Source organism: Phragmites australis, chromosome 4 (assembly GCF_958298935.1).
Source record: "Phragmites australis chromosome 4, lpPhrAust1.1, whole genome shotgun sequence".
Lineage (NCBI taxonomy): Eukaryota > Viridiplantae > Streptophyta > Magnoliopsida > Poales > Poaceae > Phragmites > Phragmites australis.
The window spans coordinates 22,101,534-22,120,232 of record NC_084924.1 but is presented as its reverse complement, the minus strand read 5'-3'; the positions used below and the strand labels follow the sequence as shown (position 1 = coordinate 22,120,232).

The 18,699-nt window shown below is 44.7% G+C and overlaps 2 protein-coding genes across 3 annotated transcripts; one reads left to right on the top strand and one right to left on the bottom strand.

Moving 5' to 3' along the window:
* The first annotated feature begins 1,134 nt into the window (after positions 1-1,134).
* On the top strand, positions 1,135-12,490 carry LOC133915903 (probable amino-acid acetyltransferase NAGS2, chloroplastic). Its single transcript, XM_062359293.1, has 10 exons — positions 1,135-1,932; positions 3,129-3,216; positions 4,627-4,835; positions 5,820-5,971; positions 6,181-6,601; positions 9,924-10,021; positions 10,649-10,760; positions 10,882-11,041; positions 11,808-11,880; positions 12,193-12,490. Exons 1-10 carry the CDS (start codon positions 1,603-1,605, stop codon positions 12,347-12,349), a joined length of 1,800 nt encoding a protein of 599 aa, XP_062215277.1. The 5' UTR covers positions 1,135-1,602; the 3' UTR covers positions 12,350-12,490.
* Positions 12,491-14,757: 2,267 nt separating this feature from the next.
* LOC133915902 (cysteine-rich and transmembrane domain-containing protein WIH2-like) lies at positions 14,758-18,289 on the bottom strand. 2 transcript variants are annotated; one of them, XM_062359292.1, is made up of 3 exons: positions 17,820-18,289; positions 17,527-17,725; positions 14,758-15,044 (listed from the first exon to the last, which is right to left on the bottom strand). In XM_062359292.1, coding segments are annotated over exons 1-3 (252 nt in total). In that variant the 5' UTR covers positions 17,872-18,289; the 3' UTR covers positions 14,758-15,043. The 2 variants fall into 2 exon arrangements, with proteins under 2 accessions (XP_062215276.1, XP_062215275.1); XM_062359291.1 differs by having other exon boundaries at positions 14,758-15,020; positions 17,820-18,281.
* Between the last annotated feature and the right edge of the window lie 410 nt (positions 18,290-18,699).

Sequence of the window (18,699 nt, the reverse complement as noted above, 5' to 3'; positions counted from 1 at the left end):
CTACTAAAAGTCTTATTGCATTGCGGGTTGTGGAAAGGATTGGTCGGTAGACAATAAATTATACTAGAACTACGAGTTTATCACATCTTCACTGACCGCATGATAAATATGTTCTGATTATCCATATAGTATTGTGAGTCAGGCTTCCACGAAATTTCAGGATTCAAAGCAAGTTCATCTTCATGTTCAACATGTTTTCCTCCGTTAACTATTGAACTCGTGATGGTGTCCGGCCAGGCGCCCATGTATAACCATTGATCCGCATATGCCATATCGTCATGCATGCCCTTCTCAAATCATTCAAGCTGGTCCCTTTCAAGGCTCATGCAGCTTTTGTATATCTAGTTTTGTAATTGTTATAGTGCCAAAGGTTGCAAGTCCATTTGGAGGCTTTTCTTGCTCTGTTTCCTCTAAACGATAGTTTGCTGCTTGTAGAACTGCAAAGGTGAAAGGTTTCAGTATTTTAAATTTTTAATCATGGGTGGGCACTAAGCAGGCACTTCTCTACCTTTTGCTTTCACGTCTCTGATCTGGACATCATTTTGGATGCAGTTTCTTGCGAGGTCAAAAATATGGGGAGGATGAGCATATCCCGGAGGGCAAGATCAAGCCCAGACAAGAAAATCCCACGTCGACCTCAAACCTGATCAGGATGATTCATGCAGTGATCCCGTGAGCATCCGACCAACGCTGGCCATCAGAACATACAGTTTGTCGTGGTCCAGTGAACGATGATGACAATGTATGTAGCTGGGAGCCTGGGAATCACAATTGACGAGCACACACGGTCTCTTCTCTACTCAGTTCGTCGTCTGCTAACCCACCGTATTTTAATTTTAAGCCAGCGCAGAGCTAGGAATCTCTTGTTATCCACGGGATTGGAGACTAGCCTCTTTATACTTGAAATCTGCATCAACGTTGTACGATCAAAAGGTTAGCAGTTCGAAGAGGATGGAAGAAAATTTTCAACGGTCCTCGTGAAGGCCTACACAGCCAACGTTTGAAACGGAGGAAAAGTAGTAGAAAGAAGGAACAAGAACACACATTCACACGCTCTGTTGCTGTGTCAAAACGGATGTGGATCCCGGGCACGTGCGGTGTCACGCGTTCTGCGTTCCTGTTGCTGAGCCGCCCCCTCCCCCCTCACTGTAGCTTCTCGGCCTTCCACGTGCGCATAGGCCGCCAGGCGCCGGCCACCCACCTACCGCATCGCACGCCGCCGTTGCCGGCTTGCCTCTCACCTCACCTTCCGCCTCCGCCATGGACCATCTGACCTGATCCCATCGGATTATTTACTCTACTTATTATAGCCAAAATATGCGAGCCAGAAAGTCCACCGCGAGACAACCAAGAATGGCAGACGTACCACCGCGTGTGCGTGTATATAAACCCTGGGGCCGGGCTCCTTCACTTGCCCAAACCCCGTGTCCCGTCTAGCTGTGCGCCAAATCGCTCGCCGCCTCCACCGCCCTCCGGTCGCGTACACGCGTACCGCCCTCCGGCCTCGCCGGCTCTCTTTCCCTTCTCGCCGCGTACACGCTAACCCACTGACCCCACCGACCTCCGGTACCGGGTTACTAGGGCTCCGCCGAGCCTCGAACGATGGCCGCGTCCCTCGCCGCGCGCTTCGTCGCCGGCGAGGCATCGCCAGCGCCGGCGGCCGCGGCTGGATCAGGGCGTCCTGGACCCGGGAGGGTCGCGATGCGCTTCCCCTGTAGTGGGCGGCGCCGGTGCCCCGCCGGCGTGCGGTGCGGAGGGGCGAGGTCGCTGGGTAGGGTTTTAGGGGAGGGGGAAGAGGCGGAGGAGGGGGCCAGGTTCGTGGGGTGGTTCCGGGAGGCGTGGCCCTACATCCGGGGACACCGCGGGAGCACCTTCGTCGTCGTCATCTCCGGGGAGGTCGTTGCCGGTCCGCACCTCGACGGCATTCTGCAGGTATCGCTCTCACACCCAGGGTTCGGCTCTAGTTTGCTCTACATAAATGAAATGGACTGGATGTCTAATTTGGCTTGTGTCGATTTGGGGTGGTTCTGCTCTGTTGATTGTTGTAGTTCAAAAACAGTGAAATGGTCAATTTCGGTGCTTATGGAACTATCAGGAGTGGACAGTCCTTCGTTCCATTACTTTTTAGTGAACTTAGTGAATCAATCCATTTCGTAAGCTCATGAGCTTCGTGGTGTTATAGTGCCGGCCCAAAGAGATATTTTAACCATTTTGATGGGCGTGAGGGCTGGCTTTAGTTCTGCTATTGTTTGAGTTGGATATCTATTGTGCTGCTAGAAGATAACGGCATGAAAAAGTCATAAAAGTTGCTCAATCGGTGAGGTTATGCTTGTTCAGACCTGTTCTGGCTCACCTACGATTTTGGTAAAAGATTTCAGCTTACCACTTGCACGTGTATTCTTTATTAATGTCACTTTCTGTTTCAGTCCTTCTCACCCAGTCTTCCGTTGGATACTATTGTTTTCAAAGTCTTGGATAGTTTGACCAGCTCCTCTTGCTTCACTGCCCAACAAAAGGAAGCAACTTCTTTCTTATTGAAACATTATGGGAGTTTTCTGAAGGATATATGCTCATTGCTTTATCATTTGCTTTTTTTTGGAAGGATTATAATTTTTATTTTAAGAGATACGTTGCATTACATACTTGTGTTTGTTTAGCTCTATTAACTCAACACAAAGAAAAATCCTTCATTGGTTGGGTTTTATTTGTGGCTTGTTATATTTTACTTGTTTGGCCCTATTTTCCACGAGGTTAGGTGGATAAGATATTGTATATGCTTAAAGAATTTTACTGTTAACTTAATCTTAGTATTCTTAAATGACCATTGGCCGGCAGCTATTGAGTGTTAGAAAACGCTGCTAGTATCTATGGCACATCTAGCTGTTTCATAGTATACTATTGTTATCTCTCCACATTGTTCTCTGATTCCTTAAGAATGTCCTGTGCTACTTGTTTTCTTCAATTCAGTCAGTTGTCCTATTAAGGCTACTATATGCTGGGTTATATTAAAAGTAAAGTAGCTAAAGTCATTTGGCAGAGCTTCCTACAATATTTTATAAAATAAAGAGATTGCTGCAGTTTCATGCCTCCTTAATTGTATGCTTCCTTATATTTATTTTTACATGCAGGATATATCCCTTCTTCATGGTCTTGGGATCAAATTTGTCCTTGTTCCAGGAACACATGTCCAAATTGATAAGCTCTTGGCTGAGAGAGGTTAGCTATGGCTTTTCTTCTTTACTCTTGTATCCTGAGATGCTTTAAACCGCTTTAGAATTCTGTGTTGAGCCTCAGTTTCTTTTTCGCTCTTGCTGCTAGAATAAAAGATGATTGTTCAGAAGCAATTTTTTTCCTCCCAGAAAAGTTACTGCCTAGTTTAAAGTAGATCCATATCCCTGTTTTTGTTCTTTTCATATGCAGCATTTGATATGGTAGCATGTAATCAAGTAGTGTGGCATTATAGAGAATGAATAGTAATTGTGGATAAACTTGAGCATTGTTTTCTTTTACACATTTAGTTACTAAATAATATACAATAACTAGGGAGATGAATGCATTTATTTGCAATAACACAATAAATTAGATTCTTCAATTTGGTTTTTGAACATCTATGATACACAGCTGTAAGGACCCGAATTAGCAAACCTGTACCGTTTATGTTATGTGTTTCTGCATGATAAAGGTGGTGGGCATAATTATGACATTGATATATATAAACCACATTTATGAATAAGTAATAAAGTACTGGATATTATTATTTATCTTGGATATGCCTTAGGGACAAAGTTTTACGAAATTTACTTGCATGTGCATAAATCGAAATCGACTTGCAATGGGAACAAGGTAACTTCAAAAGATACCCATCAGTACATGCCCATGGGTAACTGACCAGGTCTTGATTTCGATAGCTAAGCAGCATTGTGTTTGAACAAGTACATTTTTTTACTGAGCGAGTTGTTTAATCCAGATGCAATTATACACATGTAAAACTTATGTAAAGAATAGCTAATACAAATAATATGCATGCAAGGATCATGATAAGGATTACCAATTCCAAAAATTTCAGAAAAATATAGTTGATGCAAATTCGAATATGTAATCCAAATAAAGTATTTTCATGTCAAGATCAGTTTTAAATTTTGAATTTTCAATATAAATACCTTTTTTACTTTAAGAATGAATAAAGCTTTTCCAAATTCAGAAAATTCATCAAAATTTCAGGGAGACTCCGGAAAATGACATATTAATTGAATTTTCTTCACAATAGCGAATGTGATGTTGCTTATGGTGTCTGGAGAGATTGCATCCATTTGCAACTTCATCCGTTCTGCATTGTAGTAATAATTGTCTCATCTCATATTGAGTTTTACACTTCTGGAAATGAACAGTAGGTTAACAAATTCTTAGTTTTTCGCATAGTTGTTGGTGAAGCCCCAAAATTAAAAGCTGCAACTTCATCCGTTCTGCAGTTTTTGTTACTATTGTTGCAGTTCATGCTTTGTTTTTGCACTCTTTGTTAACTTGTCATTATTGCTTGCAGCTTAGGATGTTTTTCTCTTATTTTCATTATTTTGATACCCTAGTGTGTTTGTGATGTTGAATGAGCTCAGTTTATGAATTTCTCAGGAAAGAAGGCTAAGTATGGCGGTCGTTACCGTATTACTGATTCAGATTCATTAGAGGCGGCAATGGAGGCAGCTGGCCGAATACGGCTAACTATAGAAGCAAAGCTATCTCCTGGCCCACCAATGTTAAATCTTCGTCGACATGGTGTTAATGGCCATTGGCACGAAATCGCTGATAATGTTGCAAGTGGAAACTTTCTTGGTGCTAAGGTTAGTAAAATTGTGCTTGTTCTTTACAACATTTCATTCATTTGTCCATCCATAGATGCATATTGTATTCTGATATCACGTATAGGGAATAGCTATGGGAGAAAATGTAATCGAGAAGACTTTTGGAATTACTATACCAAGAATAACATTTTTCAGCCATATCACGTGTGGTGGGATAGAGGGGAGGAAGGCTATTGGAATTACTTTGAAAATTGTATTCTGATATCACCTATAGGGAATAGCTATTGGAAGGAGAGAATCCAATCCAATCCACATAACACCAATTCATCACTCTTGGATTGTATTAGTGTCAATCCTACTTTTGTGAAATGTTGGATTTGAGTCCCTTCACCTTATTTAATAGCTGCTAATGAAAACAGTAGCACAATGTTGGTGTATTACCGATGCAAGTATAGGATATCAAGAAAGAATGGCTAGTATTGTTGTACTAGAAATGTAAGTAAATCTGGTGCCACCAGTACATGCTTGGTGCAATACTAGAGCTAAGAACCAGGTAAGTCCCAACATTCAAGAGAGAATCTTTGCGGAGATAAGGAATGCGACAAGGTCCAGTGATGCTGGAGCCATAAAGCTTGGAAAATGAAGAATGGTTAAGTAAGACATAGCCAGCTCTTATGAATGTTGAGAGTTGAAAGTAAAATATTATATTAACAAGAAACAACTAAAGATTAATCGCCACTCCTTTCATTCTTATTTGGTGATACTGTTCCACTTCACAAAAATGGATTAGTTTTGAATCCAGCTCTCATGTGTCTTAAAAAAATTGAGACATGCTATGCATGCTTAAATGTTTAATTAATGTTGAAATTATACTGTTTCCATTGTGTTATCTGACAGTATAATGGATACATATCTTTCAAAGAAAGAGAAACTGTAAAGTTTAGTCAATGTGTGCTTGCATCTTAAATGATTTGGAGCTTAGTCCTGAAATGGTGAATTTATTTACCTCTCTCCTCTTGGCAGAGACGAGGGGTTGTTGGTGGCATTGATTATGGATTCACTGGTGAAGTTAAGAAAATAGATGTTTCACGTATAAGGGAGAGGCTTGATCGAGATAGCATAGTTGTTGTGAGCAATATGGGGTACTCCAGTGCTGGAGAGGTCTTAAATTGCAAGTATGCTGCTTACTCTATTCATATATGTACTTTTTTTATCAAATTTAAATATGTGCTCATTATCTGAGCAATACTAAAATTCTCCAGAAAATAAATGTTATGTATCTTCACTCATGGCAATGCTTCGAAGAAAGACACGTTGGCAGTTGCACCATTTTTATATTTATGTTACTAAAATAACTTTTTTATGTGTGTCTGGATATTTTTAGTACCTATGAAGTTGCTACAGCATGTGCTTTAGCCATAGAGGCGGACAAACTTATCTGCATTGTTGATGGCCAAATATTCGATGAGCATGGCCGAGTCAATCGTTTCATGTCTATTGAGGAAGCAGATATGTTAATCAGAACACGTGCCAAGCAGAGTGAGATTGCTGCAAATTATGTGAAGGTTGTTGGCGAGGAGGATATTAATCATGTCCGCAACCTACCTATCAAACAGGATATAGAACTAGGTTTGAATGGAATGGACTATGTTAATGGGTATACTGCATCTTTCCGAAATGGTGTGGGCTTCAATAATGGAAATGGTCTGTCTGGTGAGCAAGGATTTGCTATTGGTGGGGAGGAGCGGTTGAGCAGGTCAAATGGTTACCTTTCAGAGTTGACTGCAGGAGCATATGTATGCCATGTAAGTTTTGAGCTTCTTACACGATTTTCATTTTCTAACTTTTGCATGATTTATTGATTCTTTATTCTTGATTGTGGTACAAAACATGTGATGTTCTCAAGTCACATTTTTACAAGGGTTACTTTGTTCTTAGGGTTCCAACAATGTTATGCCCATATTTTCCAAACAGCTTTTGATTCGATGCATGTTGCTATCTTAGCTGACATTTAACCTGATAGGGCTTCTTCTCAGATTGTACCTGTTCTTCCCAGCCACTTGGGACTTGAGGATCCTACTAGTTGGGGCCATGATTACCTCCTGGTAATCACGACAGAGCTGCAACAGAGGGGGAGGAGGTCAGCAGGGCCGAATGAATAGAAAGGAGAGAGAGAGAGAGAGCTCTTCCATGAGGAAGAGAAGCCAGCTGAGAGGGAGGAAGGAGGGAAATATATCTATTTATGACCCCAGCCGGCCCACACAATCTAATTGATCTCTATCTCTTAAACAAATCTATCTCTAATACTTTTCTCTAAATAAACAAATTTATTTATCTCCTAATTCTACCTGGAATTCTGCTAGATATCCTTTCTAGCTGAATTAATCTCCTTTGCTGCTGCTAACCACTTTTGGTGCGCTGGCTATAGTATTTGCCGGTCATAACATCACTCCCCCTCCCCCCCTCGGCAAACACTCATCCTCGAGCTGAATCGAGAGGTAGGCCTTCTTGAATGCCTCAACGGGCTCCCAAGTAGCGTCTGCAATTCCATGCCTTCCTAGCGGGCCAAGACATGCCACACACCCTGATGGTGACTTGCGCGAACCACTTGAGTAGGGACCGGAATGGCACAACCACTTTCCAAGGGTGGCAACGTAGGTGGGACTTCCGGAGGTGTGCCATAGCGCTTGAGGAGGCCCACATGGAATACATCATGAAGGCGTGTGCCTGATGGAAGGTGGAGGTGATAGGCCACTGAGCCTACCTGAGCAGCCACCTGAAATGGCCCGACGAAGCGCAGACCAAGGATTGCACTTGCTGGTGGAGGAGACGGAGCCAGACGTAGTCGCCCACCTCAAATATCATGTTGCGATGCTACGCGTCATAGTACTTCTTGCCATATTGCTGCGCTTGAAGAAGGTGTTCGCGAACAGCCACAAGGAACTCATCACGATCGCGGATCATGGCGATAACTGGGAAGGCGGCAAGCGACGGCGCACGGCGGGAACCTACGGCGATGGTTCGGTCTGGCATGCCAGCGGCTAAACGACGGCGCAAATGGCTCGAATGAAGGCGCCCAAAGCACCAGCGCGGGCATGCGGACTCAATGGTGTGCAAAAAGGCCGATGGGCCCAGCTGGAAGATAGCTGGCAGCGAGCGCAGGAGGGCGGCGGTGCTCGGTTCCCATGGGGAGCTGCACTGGTGTCTGGCCAAAGGGAAACAGACACATGTGCAAGGAAGAGGATAGCGTGGAGAAGCTCACCATGGTTCGGATTGGAAAATGGAGTAGCGACGTGACTGTTCAATGGCGAGGTGCAGAACTTGACCAGAGTTGGGGAAGACACCACTGAAAGCTCGACTCGGTGGAGGAGAGGGTGGACTCGCCTAGGAAAGATGGTGAGAGCTTCAGGTGAATCTCCCTAAGGCTTAACACGACTCGGGTTGAGGCTGGACGGGCTCGGACACGGTGGATTTGGTAGCGGCAATGCCGTGCTGTGCTCTGCTCTGCTCTGTGTAGCTTGGTCGAGAGAACGAGTGAAGTAGAGAGAGAGATAGAGACCGAGAGAGGGAGAGATAAGACCATCTCCAACCATATTCTCTGTATTTCGTTTCCTTCCCGATTCCCTTCCCCGTTCCCATTCCTTTTATTTTCTCTCATCTCCAACAGCTTCTCTTCGAAAGGATTCGTGAAGGGAAAGGAGATAGAATCCCGTTCTGAAGGGAATGACTTTGGGAATCTCTTCGTGATGGGAACCGTTGGAACGCTGAAGGGAACGAAAATCCCTTCGTGAAGGGATTCTGAACCCTGACAGGAATTGGTTGGAGATGGTCTAAGGGCGCGACCGTCGTTCTCTCTAGAAGAGGCTCAGTGGCCAATGTGGCCGGTTGGCCGACCTCCAAGGACAACAAAATCGGCGGCCACCACCGACGTGGCTTGATAGAGATAGAGAGGCAAAGGAGGGAGGGGATGACGAGTGGGTCCTGATGAATAGTAATCGACATGGTAAAAAGATCTCTTCTGATTTGAGCCATTGATAGATCTTTCAAAGCTCCAAAAATTTTAGGACAATTTTTGTATTATGCTATAAATCATAAGCAACCCATTTTAAGTGGTTTGGCCCAAGAAGCCTAAGCCAAAATTAAATGAAAAATCACCAATTTTGCAACCTTTTCAAACTTGCATCAATTTTTAAGGCCTCAATTAAATCCCAAAATTTTGAAAAAAATCACTAATATTCTTTACATGGCATGGAATAATTTCTAAAATTATTTCAAGCCTTATGTTGCATAAAATTTTTTTGAGTTCCTTCACAATGCATCATTTCTCATTAAAATTATCAATTTATTCTTTAATTTCAATTGAACTAATTACTAGCTCAAAGCTTCATGAATGCTAGCAGCATCAATTTATGATGCTCATGAATGCTTAAAAGACAATTTTAAGAATTTGGGATGTTACATGCGATTACCTCCTGGTAATCACGGTAGAGCTGCACCAGAGGGGGAGGTCTGCAGGGCCAAACAGAATAGAAAGGAGGAGAGAGAGTTCAGCCGTGAGGAAGAGAAGCCAGCAGAGAGGGTGGGAGGAGGAGGGATATAGATCTATTTTTCATTGATTGTTTGGCCAGGAGGCCCTCCCTATTTATAGCCAGCTGGACATGACCCCAGCCGGCCCGCACAATCTAATTGATCTCTCTTAAACAATCTATTTCTAATACTTATCTCTAAATAAACTAATTTATTTTATCTCCTAATTCTAGCCGAAATTCTGCTGGATATCCTTTCTAATGCCGAATTAATCTCCTTTGCTGCTGCTAGCCACTTTTGGTGCGCCGGCTATAGTATTTGCCGGTCATAACCTGTCTCATTAGTACATATCATTATGCATAAATATTAGGGTAAAAGACCACTATCCTGCCCGATGACACTTCATTTGTAGACTGATTGTTCATGTGAACAATCGTTTAAACTGCACCTCTGTACTTGAATCTGTGTTGGTGCATGGGATATGATGCCTACTCTAATCCATGGATTGTTATGCTTCGTGACATACAAGCATCCTTTGTATCATTGGCCTTATTCACTTTCTTTTGTCCTAATTAGAATTTCCTCTTTTTCTCATGTCAGGGTGGTGTCCAAAGGGTGCATATAATAGATGGCACTGTTGGTGGATCATTGTTGTTAGAACTATTCACAAGAGATGGTGTTGGAACGATGATAGCTAGGTATAACTGAACTGTTTTATCTTAGCTGTCGCTAAACATAACATCTTTATGTGTAAGCCCATAACTATTCATATCTGCGATGTACCACCGTGCCTCTTTGAGCAAGTGATTTCTATGTATGCTAGCTTCACAAAAAGTCACTCTCCTGAAATCTGCTCAAAAAGCTTGCATGCCATCCATGTTCAGGAATATACATAGTGATTTGAATTGTTCACATTTCCTTTCCACGTTTGCCTTCATTTAGTTTTCTGGTTTTGGGAGATTGAATGTTTCAGACCTATGCCAAAAATTAGGACAACAGTTGCTGATAATTTTGTAGAGAATTTGACCATATCACCATGTTGTATTAAAGTAGAGTATTGAATATGATATTTTATTGTGTCATTGTAACTGTTGAAAGACCTACTGGAAAGAAAGTCGAGTTTAGTTTTCCACTTCCAACCTCATTGTTTTACTTGGCTGTGGTAGTTCCAAGATACCTATCATTATAATATGGTGAGGCAAACACAATATAGCATGATCCTCTGTATAAAGAATGTTTTGCATGTAATCTGAAGTAGGACTTTTTTTAGTGTTGATCTATCACAACAAAATGTGGGAATTGATGTTTTTTCCACTTATTCGCAGGGATATGTATGAAGGAACAAGAATGGCTAGAGAGGAAGATCTTTCAGGCATTAGGAAAATCATTTCTCCTCTAGAAGAATCAGGTGTCCTGGTGCACAGAACAGATAAACAGGTCTGTATTTAGCATGTTGTGAATCTTGAGCAGTTAAAACATTAACCGAATCATTAGCCTTATGTCTCGATTTCAGTCAAAGCCTTTTATGCAACTAAACAGAGATTTCTCTTTTTATTAGCTTCTGGAAGCATTGACATCATTTATTGTCGTGGAAAGAGATGGTTCGATCATAGCATGTGCCGCTCTCTTTCCTTTTCCTGAGGATAAATCTGGGGAAGTTGCTGCTATTGCTGTATCTGAAGAATGTCGAGGACAGGGTCAAGGAGACAAATTACTTGGTATGGCAAACATTTAATTTCTAAATAACACAAGGATAAATCGAGAAACAGAACGAACTGGGAAAATTCTGAAAGCAGAAGGCTCTCCACTACTGTTTCCTTTATTACAAAAAAGAAAAACTGAAAAGAGGCCAGTTTTTTTTTTAGAACCGGTCAGGTTCCAGGGTTTGACCCTTCTAGCGAAAAGTGAAAGCCAGAGGGTTCAGTAGTACCAGCTGGAGACCTTCATTGCATGGAACCATATTTGAGACATCTTAATTACTTTAAACTCGGTATATATGCTACCACCTGGGTGTTGTACAGTATTGAAAATTTTAATCATTTTCCTGCAGACTCAGAACTAATTTCCAAGTCATCTTGCACTTCAATCCATATAACGTCCATGATTAAGTTTCTTTTCTTTATTATGTATGATATACTTTGGATTAACTCATTAACAAGGCTTTGGTGTTATTAGAATTGTTCGTGCCTGACTTAATCTGTACCTAAAGTTTCATTGCATTGTACCCCTAAAGTCTATTTAATACATTTTCAAAGCTGCATGACACAGAAAAGAAAACAAAATGAATATTCTTTCTGTTTACAAGACCTAACAAGAATTTAACCAAGAACATGTATTTTGAAGTACAAAAATTTGGCCACCTTTTTGTTTGGTGGTTATAGTTGCAAAAGTTAAATCTGCGATCTTAAAATCTAGCTCTAACTAATTTGCAGTGCAATCAACTACAACTCACCAAATACTTACAGTGGTAATTTTGTTTTTCAGATTACATTGAGAAGAAGGCTTTAGCACTTGGTCTTGAGAAAATATTCTTGCTTACCACACGGACAGCAGATTGGTAATGTACTTGTGTTTGTTCTACTAGCGATAATAAGAATTGTTGTTTAGGCAGTAGTGCTTAATAACGCAGGTTTTACTTTCTGACACTCCAGCCTTGTCAATCACAGTGTAGCACTAGGAAATAGGAACTTCTATATTTGCTAATCATTTAGAGCGTGGCCTGTATCTGGGGGAAACCACATTCTTTGCTTGCCAAGACACCTGACAGTCTGTTCAGGAGTCAGGACACCCATCCACCCACATGCAGATGAAATTGCTACCCATTCGGTTACAGAAAAGATGTTCCTCATTTTGTTCGGATCTCCCACAGGTTTGTTCGGCGTGGCTTCAAGGAGTGCTCAATTGAATCCCTGCCCGTGGTGAGGAGAAGACGGATCAACCTTTCGCGTGGATCAAAATATTACATCAAGCGGCTCCAGGCAGCAGAGATTGGACATATTGCTGTCAACAACTTTGCCATTAGATGAATGGTGCAAACAGACTAAGTGAACAATCTAGTTGCACATGAAGTTTCCGTGATGGACCTCTGCAGTGGTTGTACATTGTAGAATTTATGTATCTATGAAAGTAAATAATCAGTCAATCGATGCGATTGTTGTGTTTCTTTAGTCTGGTCCCCTCGAGTTTGGTGCAGTCGGTGTTCTTGTGCCATGTCACCAGGATATAAGGGTCAGGCCGTTCTCTTTTGTCTTTCCCTGCGTGTGATGGATCTTGGAAGCTCACACGGAATAGTTCTGGTGAGAAACTTGTGATTATTGATGTCCGGCAGAAACTGCCGTGGAATGTAAAAATTTTGAATTTCAGGGTAGGCTTGGACCCGGGCCTGGCTGACCTATGCCCAGGCCTGACCATAGAAAGCTATCGGGCCTACATTTTCAGGCCTTACTGGATCGGATCTTGGGCTCAGGTCTGGTTCAAAGCATCGGTGGCCGTCTTCAAATCCACTGTTCTCCACATGCCAACCGCCAGATGTGACGAAGGCTCCAGACCTCTCGTTCCCTGCTACAGTAGCAAAAAGCGACAACTCGGCAACTCTTCTGTCCCGGTGTTGATCTGATCGCCCTCTTCCGGCGGGCTTCCTGTTGTCAGAGAGTGAGAGGAACGGGTGGATCGATGTTGGTGTGCCTAATTAGGTAGGTAGTAGTTTGTAGATTTGGTGGTTTGATAAGGTAGGGTTAGGTCTCTGGAGGTGTCATTGGAGGTGACTTCTCGTCAGATTTTATGCTTCTTCTGACCTTTGACGAGCTTATTGGCCTCTGCGTCAGCTCCAACGACAACCATGGCAGGTGTTCACTGAGGTATGTTGTACTATATGTGTGGGTTTGCGTTTTTGGATCCCCTTATTGGGTCTTCATTGTACGTCGCTTGGGGTCTTCCTTCGAGGCGACCAGAGTCAGGTCCTACTCTTTGGGATGAGGTTACAGTCGATGACCATTCATCGGAGCGTTCAACATTTTAAGGGCACCTCAACTTGTTTTGCGTGCCACTAATGGCATACCTAAAACTAGATACTTCTTTATCCGTGTGGAAGTTGGCTTCAAGCTTCTACCTCTGTGTTCTTCTCTACCATTCACTGGCGGGGTGGAACAATGAGCATCGAAGATTCCAATCAGAGGCGATGAAGACAACCAGGAGGACCTTAAAAGGACTTGAATGTACTTGTATTTCTGTCAGGGGTCCCCTTTCAAGGGGCTGGATGTAAACTTACCTTTACATATATAATAATCCTACCCGTTTCTAAAGAAAAAACGCCAGATGTAACTGAGGAACCACCTCTATTAGAGTTATACGTCTACGCACAAATAGCATAGGCCCTCGCTTAATTGAGTGATGCTCGCAAAATAGCAAGTCAGGCCGTTTGTAATGTATAAGGACCAAGTTGCAATACTCAAAGCGGAGAGGCAATTTTCGTTGCTGCCGCTGTTGCAAGTTGCTATGCACTTGCTTTGTAATTTCCATGTCCGTGTTGTCAGACCGTGATCTTTAAGTTAAGCATAGCAGCAATGTCATCATTGTGACAACCAGGCGATGATACTCATGTGTGCTTTCAACTAGTGCAGAATAATTCTGGGAACACTGCATTACCTTCTACAGAAGTCAAGTTGGCCCTGCGATGTCTTGGATTTGTACTGAGGTCCTCTAGTGAATGCTGAATTTTCAGAGAAATCATGTAGGAACTTCATAGGAAATAGTTCAATTCCTGGGAACTCTCGGCGGTCGGTTGGATCAGGATTGGACGACTCGGATAAAACCACCAATAGAAACAAGAATTGTTCCCAATTTCCTGTGAATTCTCCACGTATGTTTTCACAACCATTGCAAAACCCTTAACCTGATGCTGTGGTTCTATACAGAAGATCAGATCAGGGTGTGTTATCTGTGTTATTTTCAGGCAGATAGACCTATAGCACGCCAACTTTTTTTTAAGGTTTCTCCTTGTTAAGGCTCTCTTAACTCGCCCAAACTTTGTACGCATTCACCTTACTGGGACCTGGATATCTACTGGATGCATTTTTCAGGCCTTTTGTGTTGAAATAAAAAACATTTGCAAGCTTCTTCATCTATATTCTCCGGAGGTTATTTGGGATAGGCAACGACAACACAAAATCTCTTGGGCTTGGACAGGAAAATGAATAATTTCCTGGCCAATCGAAGGGATTGAGCATATGCCCTACAGGTCCAAACCAACACTAAAGTGAGTGCTCAAACTAGAGTTCAATTTCCCTCTTACGAGAATAGCGTACTTTTGCTTAAAAATAATAGATGGGATCAAAGAAAAAGATTATAGACACATTCCACACGCACGAAGATAGATGCCGCAGATCAAAATGCAATGAGAAAACAGAAAAAAAAAAATAGATCTCAAAATGCTAGCTCGACCAAAGAATCCATGTATTCCATTGGAAACATAAACTTCATGAGACTGCTAAGTACACCAATCATCTCAACAAACAAACAGAACAATAAGTGGCGGTATAGATGTGAATTGCATAAGAATTCTTGTAATCTTCACTAGGTAGCAATTTAGCAAGCCAATCCCATTTATATCAAGTTCCGGCAGGAGTTCCCGAATAAGTTTTGTATCTTAGAACTTAGAAGCAGGCTTCCAACAGGCAGCAGCAGCAAAGGGCAGCCAAGCTGTTGAAACAGGAACGAAGAATTCTGTCAGGAAATGGTAAAATTGGATATAAATTATCATTTGGCTCTACAAAAACAAAAATAGAACTTTAGTTTTCATAAGTTTATGTAGACGAAAACAAAGGCAGGTGATATATAATACTTGTCGGGTCATTAACTCAGAAATGCTTCCACTACCAGCGCAATTATGAGTTTCAGAAAGCTTGTAAAGGCAAAGGAGAACAAAAGAAGGTAAGATGTGACCTTCAAATACATGTATACTCGATAGTTCCTATGGCGTTCTGAAAGTCTGAATTTGTACTAAAGTTCAACTACCCTGTTACCTAATGTGAAAAAAGAGATCAAAACTAAAGAGTTTACGGGATAATCCCGTGATTCCCTTCCCGGTGTGGGTTATGGACACCTCAATCGGAAATCACAATGCAGTGAACTCAACACAGGAATATACAAGTTGGATGCAATCAACATCTGTAAACAACGACGTGCTGGCAGCTTATACAGAAAACTAGCAAGAATTCTAATATGCAGCTAAAACAAATCGAGTTATGCACCTAATATCAACAAAGTAATTATCCAAATAATAACCGATTTGACAGAGAAATATACAATACGTTAGATTAGAGCTAGGACTTGGGCCGGACCGGGCCCGAATAATAACTTATTTGACAGAGAAATATACAATGCGTCAGATTAGAGCTGGGACTTAGGCAGCGCTAGCCCCAGCCTGGCCTAGCCCCTTTCGGGCTGTTCTGGCACGAGGACCTGTGTGTGTGTCCCCCTCGACGTGCTTTCCACTGCCTCGCCCTGACTCCCGCGGGACGCGGCTGAGCACCTCGACCTCCTCCATGCCCGTTGTTGCCGCCGCGCGGCTAGGCCAGTACCACGACCCCGCCGAGGTTACCCTCCGCAACCGCTTCCTCACTGCCCCTCCCCCTCCCCCCTCCGCCCCGCCAGGTCGAGCTCAGCTAGCCGCCTGACCCTTCCAAGCTCCAATCCCTCCAGCTAGCTCCAATCCGAGCCATAGCCGTGTGCGGTTCCGCGGAAGCCGGATCTCCGCTACCCGCTTTCCCCCGTGCTGGATCTGTCGCAGATCCGAGCTCTTCCTCCTCCTCGGTCAGGCACTCGGCCACAGTGCCCCAACACTCCCTCTTGCTGCTACTGCTGGAGAAGCAGCCCAAGTCCAGGTGGTCCCTGGCGCCGGCGCTGAGGGACGCCGCGATGGAGGTAGATGCCGCCACAACGAGGAGCCGGAGGATGGCCAAGGCAAGCTTAGCCATGGCGGGGGACTATGGTGCTCGACGAAATGCTGCCACCGCAGGCGGTAGAGGGGGAGATAGCGTGATTGGGAATAGAGACGGAGAGGGCACAGTCTCCTAGTATGGCGGTGCTCACCCGAGGGAGAAGAGGAGTAGCCACACAGGGACGGCTCAGGTGGGGAGAAAAAGGGAGAAAGAAGGGCCGAACGTCCAGTTGAACTTAGCCTAGTGAAGGAGAGAAAGTAGGCCTGTTCAAACGTTGAGACCGGCTGGATTTTGGGTCTAGCTTTGAAAATCTTGGTAGGAAACTCGTAGGCCTGACCTGGACCCGACATTAGATTTTTTTCGGGTTGAGCTTGGTTTTTTGGGGGTTTTTTTGGGTCGAGTCGGGTTTTTTTGGGTTTTGGGCCTATTTTGAAGCCCAAGCCTGGTCTGGCTAGAACTACGGGCCTATGTTTTGAAGACCAAGCCCGGCCAATGCACTGGTCGGATCGAGTCGGGTTAGGCTTTTTCGGGCCGTGTCGGGTCAAGTTCCTCGAGCCGGGTTGCCCATGAATAAGCCTAAGAGAACGAGAGGAGGTGGCTTGAGCCAGCATAGGCCGTGATGGGCCTGGAGAGAAAAGAAAGAAATGAAGTGTAGGCCAACCTCAGGCCTTTTTCATGCTGAGCTAGGTTGTCCATTGTGTCTCGTATCAAGGCCCATGCCAGCTCAAGAATCGTGCTAGACTGGCCCAGTCCATTTGTGCTCGTGACGTGCCATGCTTGGGCTAAGGCATAGAGTATCGGGCTTGGGTCGGACTAAAAAGCTAGCCGAAGCCCCAGCTCTACGTCAGATAGAAGGTCAACTTCATCAAATAAGACGTTAGGAATGGATGCCACTACTCTGGCCAAACCGAGCAAACACAAAAGAAAATTCAGAAAAAAGGAACGCCATTGTCGGAGTGGACACCACGCGTCGAGCTTTACGAGGACCAAGCGGTCAGCTCACGGGCGCGAAGGCCGCCCCCACCACCACCCAACCACTCGCCTATTGGCTGGCGCTCGCCTACCATACAAATGTCACCCACTAATGTCCACCCCGCCGGCGGCTGAGGCGTCTCCGGCGAACGCTACCAGTGCGTCGCCAGCGTCTTGGGAAGGCGAACATAAACTGGGCTGACTGGAAGAACTGGATAGCGTCTATAACGACACGCATATACGGAAGACGAGATAGTAGAGCGAATTGCAGGGAGAAGGAGGAGCGCACGCACCATCCCTCCATGAAGGAGGGCCCGCCGCTCTGCTGCTGCCGGGGCGGCGGTGGCGGCGGCTGCGCGTACGGCGGCGGGTAGCCCTGCTGCGGAGGGTACCCCTGTGGTGGGTATCCCTGTGGCGGGTACCCCTGCACCGGCGGAGGGTACCCCTGCGGCGGGTAGCCCGGCGGCGGGTACGCGTCCTTCCCAGGGTACCCTGCACACACACATCCAAGAAAAGGAGCACGTACGTCAGAAACAAGACCGATTAATGGCAGAAACCAGAAGAGGAGCGAACGGAAGAGGCGGACCTTGCGGGGGAGGCACGCCGACGGGCTGCTGCTGCTGACCGTAGTAGCTCATCGCGGCGGCGGAGGCTTCGGTTTTGGGGAGGCGGAGGCGGCACGTTTGGTGGGCGGACGCGGACCGGCCGTTATATAGACGGACAGGCAGATGGAGATACAGTATTATTGGGAAGAGCTGGCACTGGCAGCCGGTAGGAGCGGGTCGAAACGAAAGGAAACAAAAGCCGCGTGGGTTGGGTTAGGGCTGGCCCCGCGCTGCGGCGATGTAGCCGTTTGCCCGACGGATTAGGGTGTGTTTAGGCAAGCAGCCGCGCCAGCCCAGCCAGAATGCACCCGCGCCGTCGTCTCCGAGCAGGACTCATCGCCGCTGCCGTGTCCGAGTTGAATTCGAGCTGCCGCCTTGAGTCCGCTCCACCCCGAGACCTCTCCGCTTGCATATATAAGTCAGCCGCCGTCCTCAGGTTTTCCATCGCCCAATCCGCCGAAACACGAGCGCATGCGCCGAGACCTAGCCACCGCCGTCATCTTTGTTGCGTCACCACCTGTCGGAGGATTAACTCCTGTCGCAGGTATCCTGGGAATCCCTTTTTAGAGATTCAGTTGAGAGATAATTCTGAATATGTTTGCTGGAGAAATAAATGGATGTAAATACGATGGCAGATGGGATGGAATGATTTAATACAGAACGCAGTAAATGCACTGGAGGGATTTTTAGATAAGTTCGAGCCGCACGGAGCGTAATACCCTACTCCTGTGTGGATGCTATAAATACTCTGAGAATGTCTCTCAGGAATGTACTGGTTACAAGAATATCTGTCTATCCTAGAGTATCGAGCTCTTTGTTCTTGGGCTTCTATGTTTGTATGAAGATGTTCTTCGATCTCTG

Coding starts and splice junctions, on each gene's coding strand:
- LOC133915903 (XM_062359293.1), top strand. CDS start 1,603: ATGGCCGCGTCCCTCGCCGCGCGCTTCGTCGCCGGCGAGGCATCGCCA. Junction 5,972..6,180: donor GGAGAGGTCTTAAATTGCAA/GTATGCTGCTTA, acceptor GGATATTTTTAG/TACCTATGAAGTTGCTACAG. Junction 11,881..12,192: donor ACCACACGGACAGCAGATTG/GTAATGTACTTG, acceptor GATCTCCCACAG/GTTTGTTCGGCGTGGCTTCA.
- LOC133915902 (XM_062359291.1), bottom strand. CDS start 17,871: ATGAGCTACTACGGTCAGCAGCAGCAGCCCGTCGGCGTGCCTCCCCCG. Junction 17,726..17,819: donor CGGCGTGCCTCCCCCGCAAG/GTCCGCCTCTTC, acceptor GTGTGTGTGCAG/GGTACCCTGGGAAGGACGCG. Junction 15,021..17,526: donor CCCTCCTTCATGGAGGGATG/GTGCGTGCGCTC, acceptor CTGTTTCAACAG/CTTGGCTGCCCTTTGCTGCT.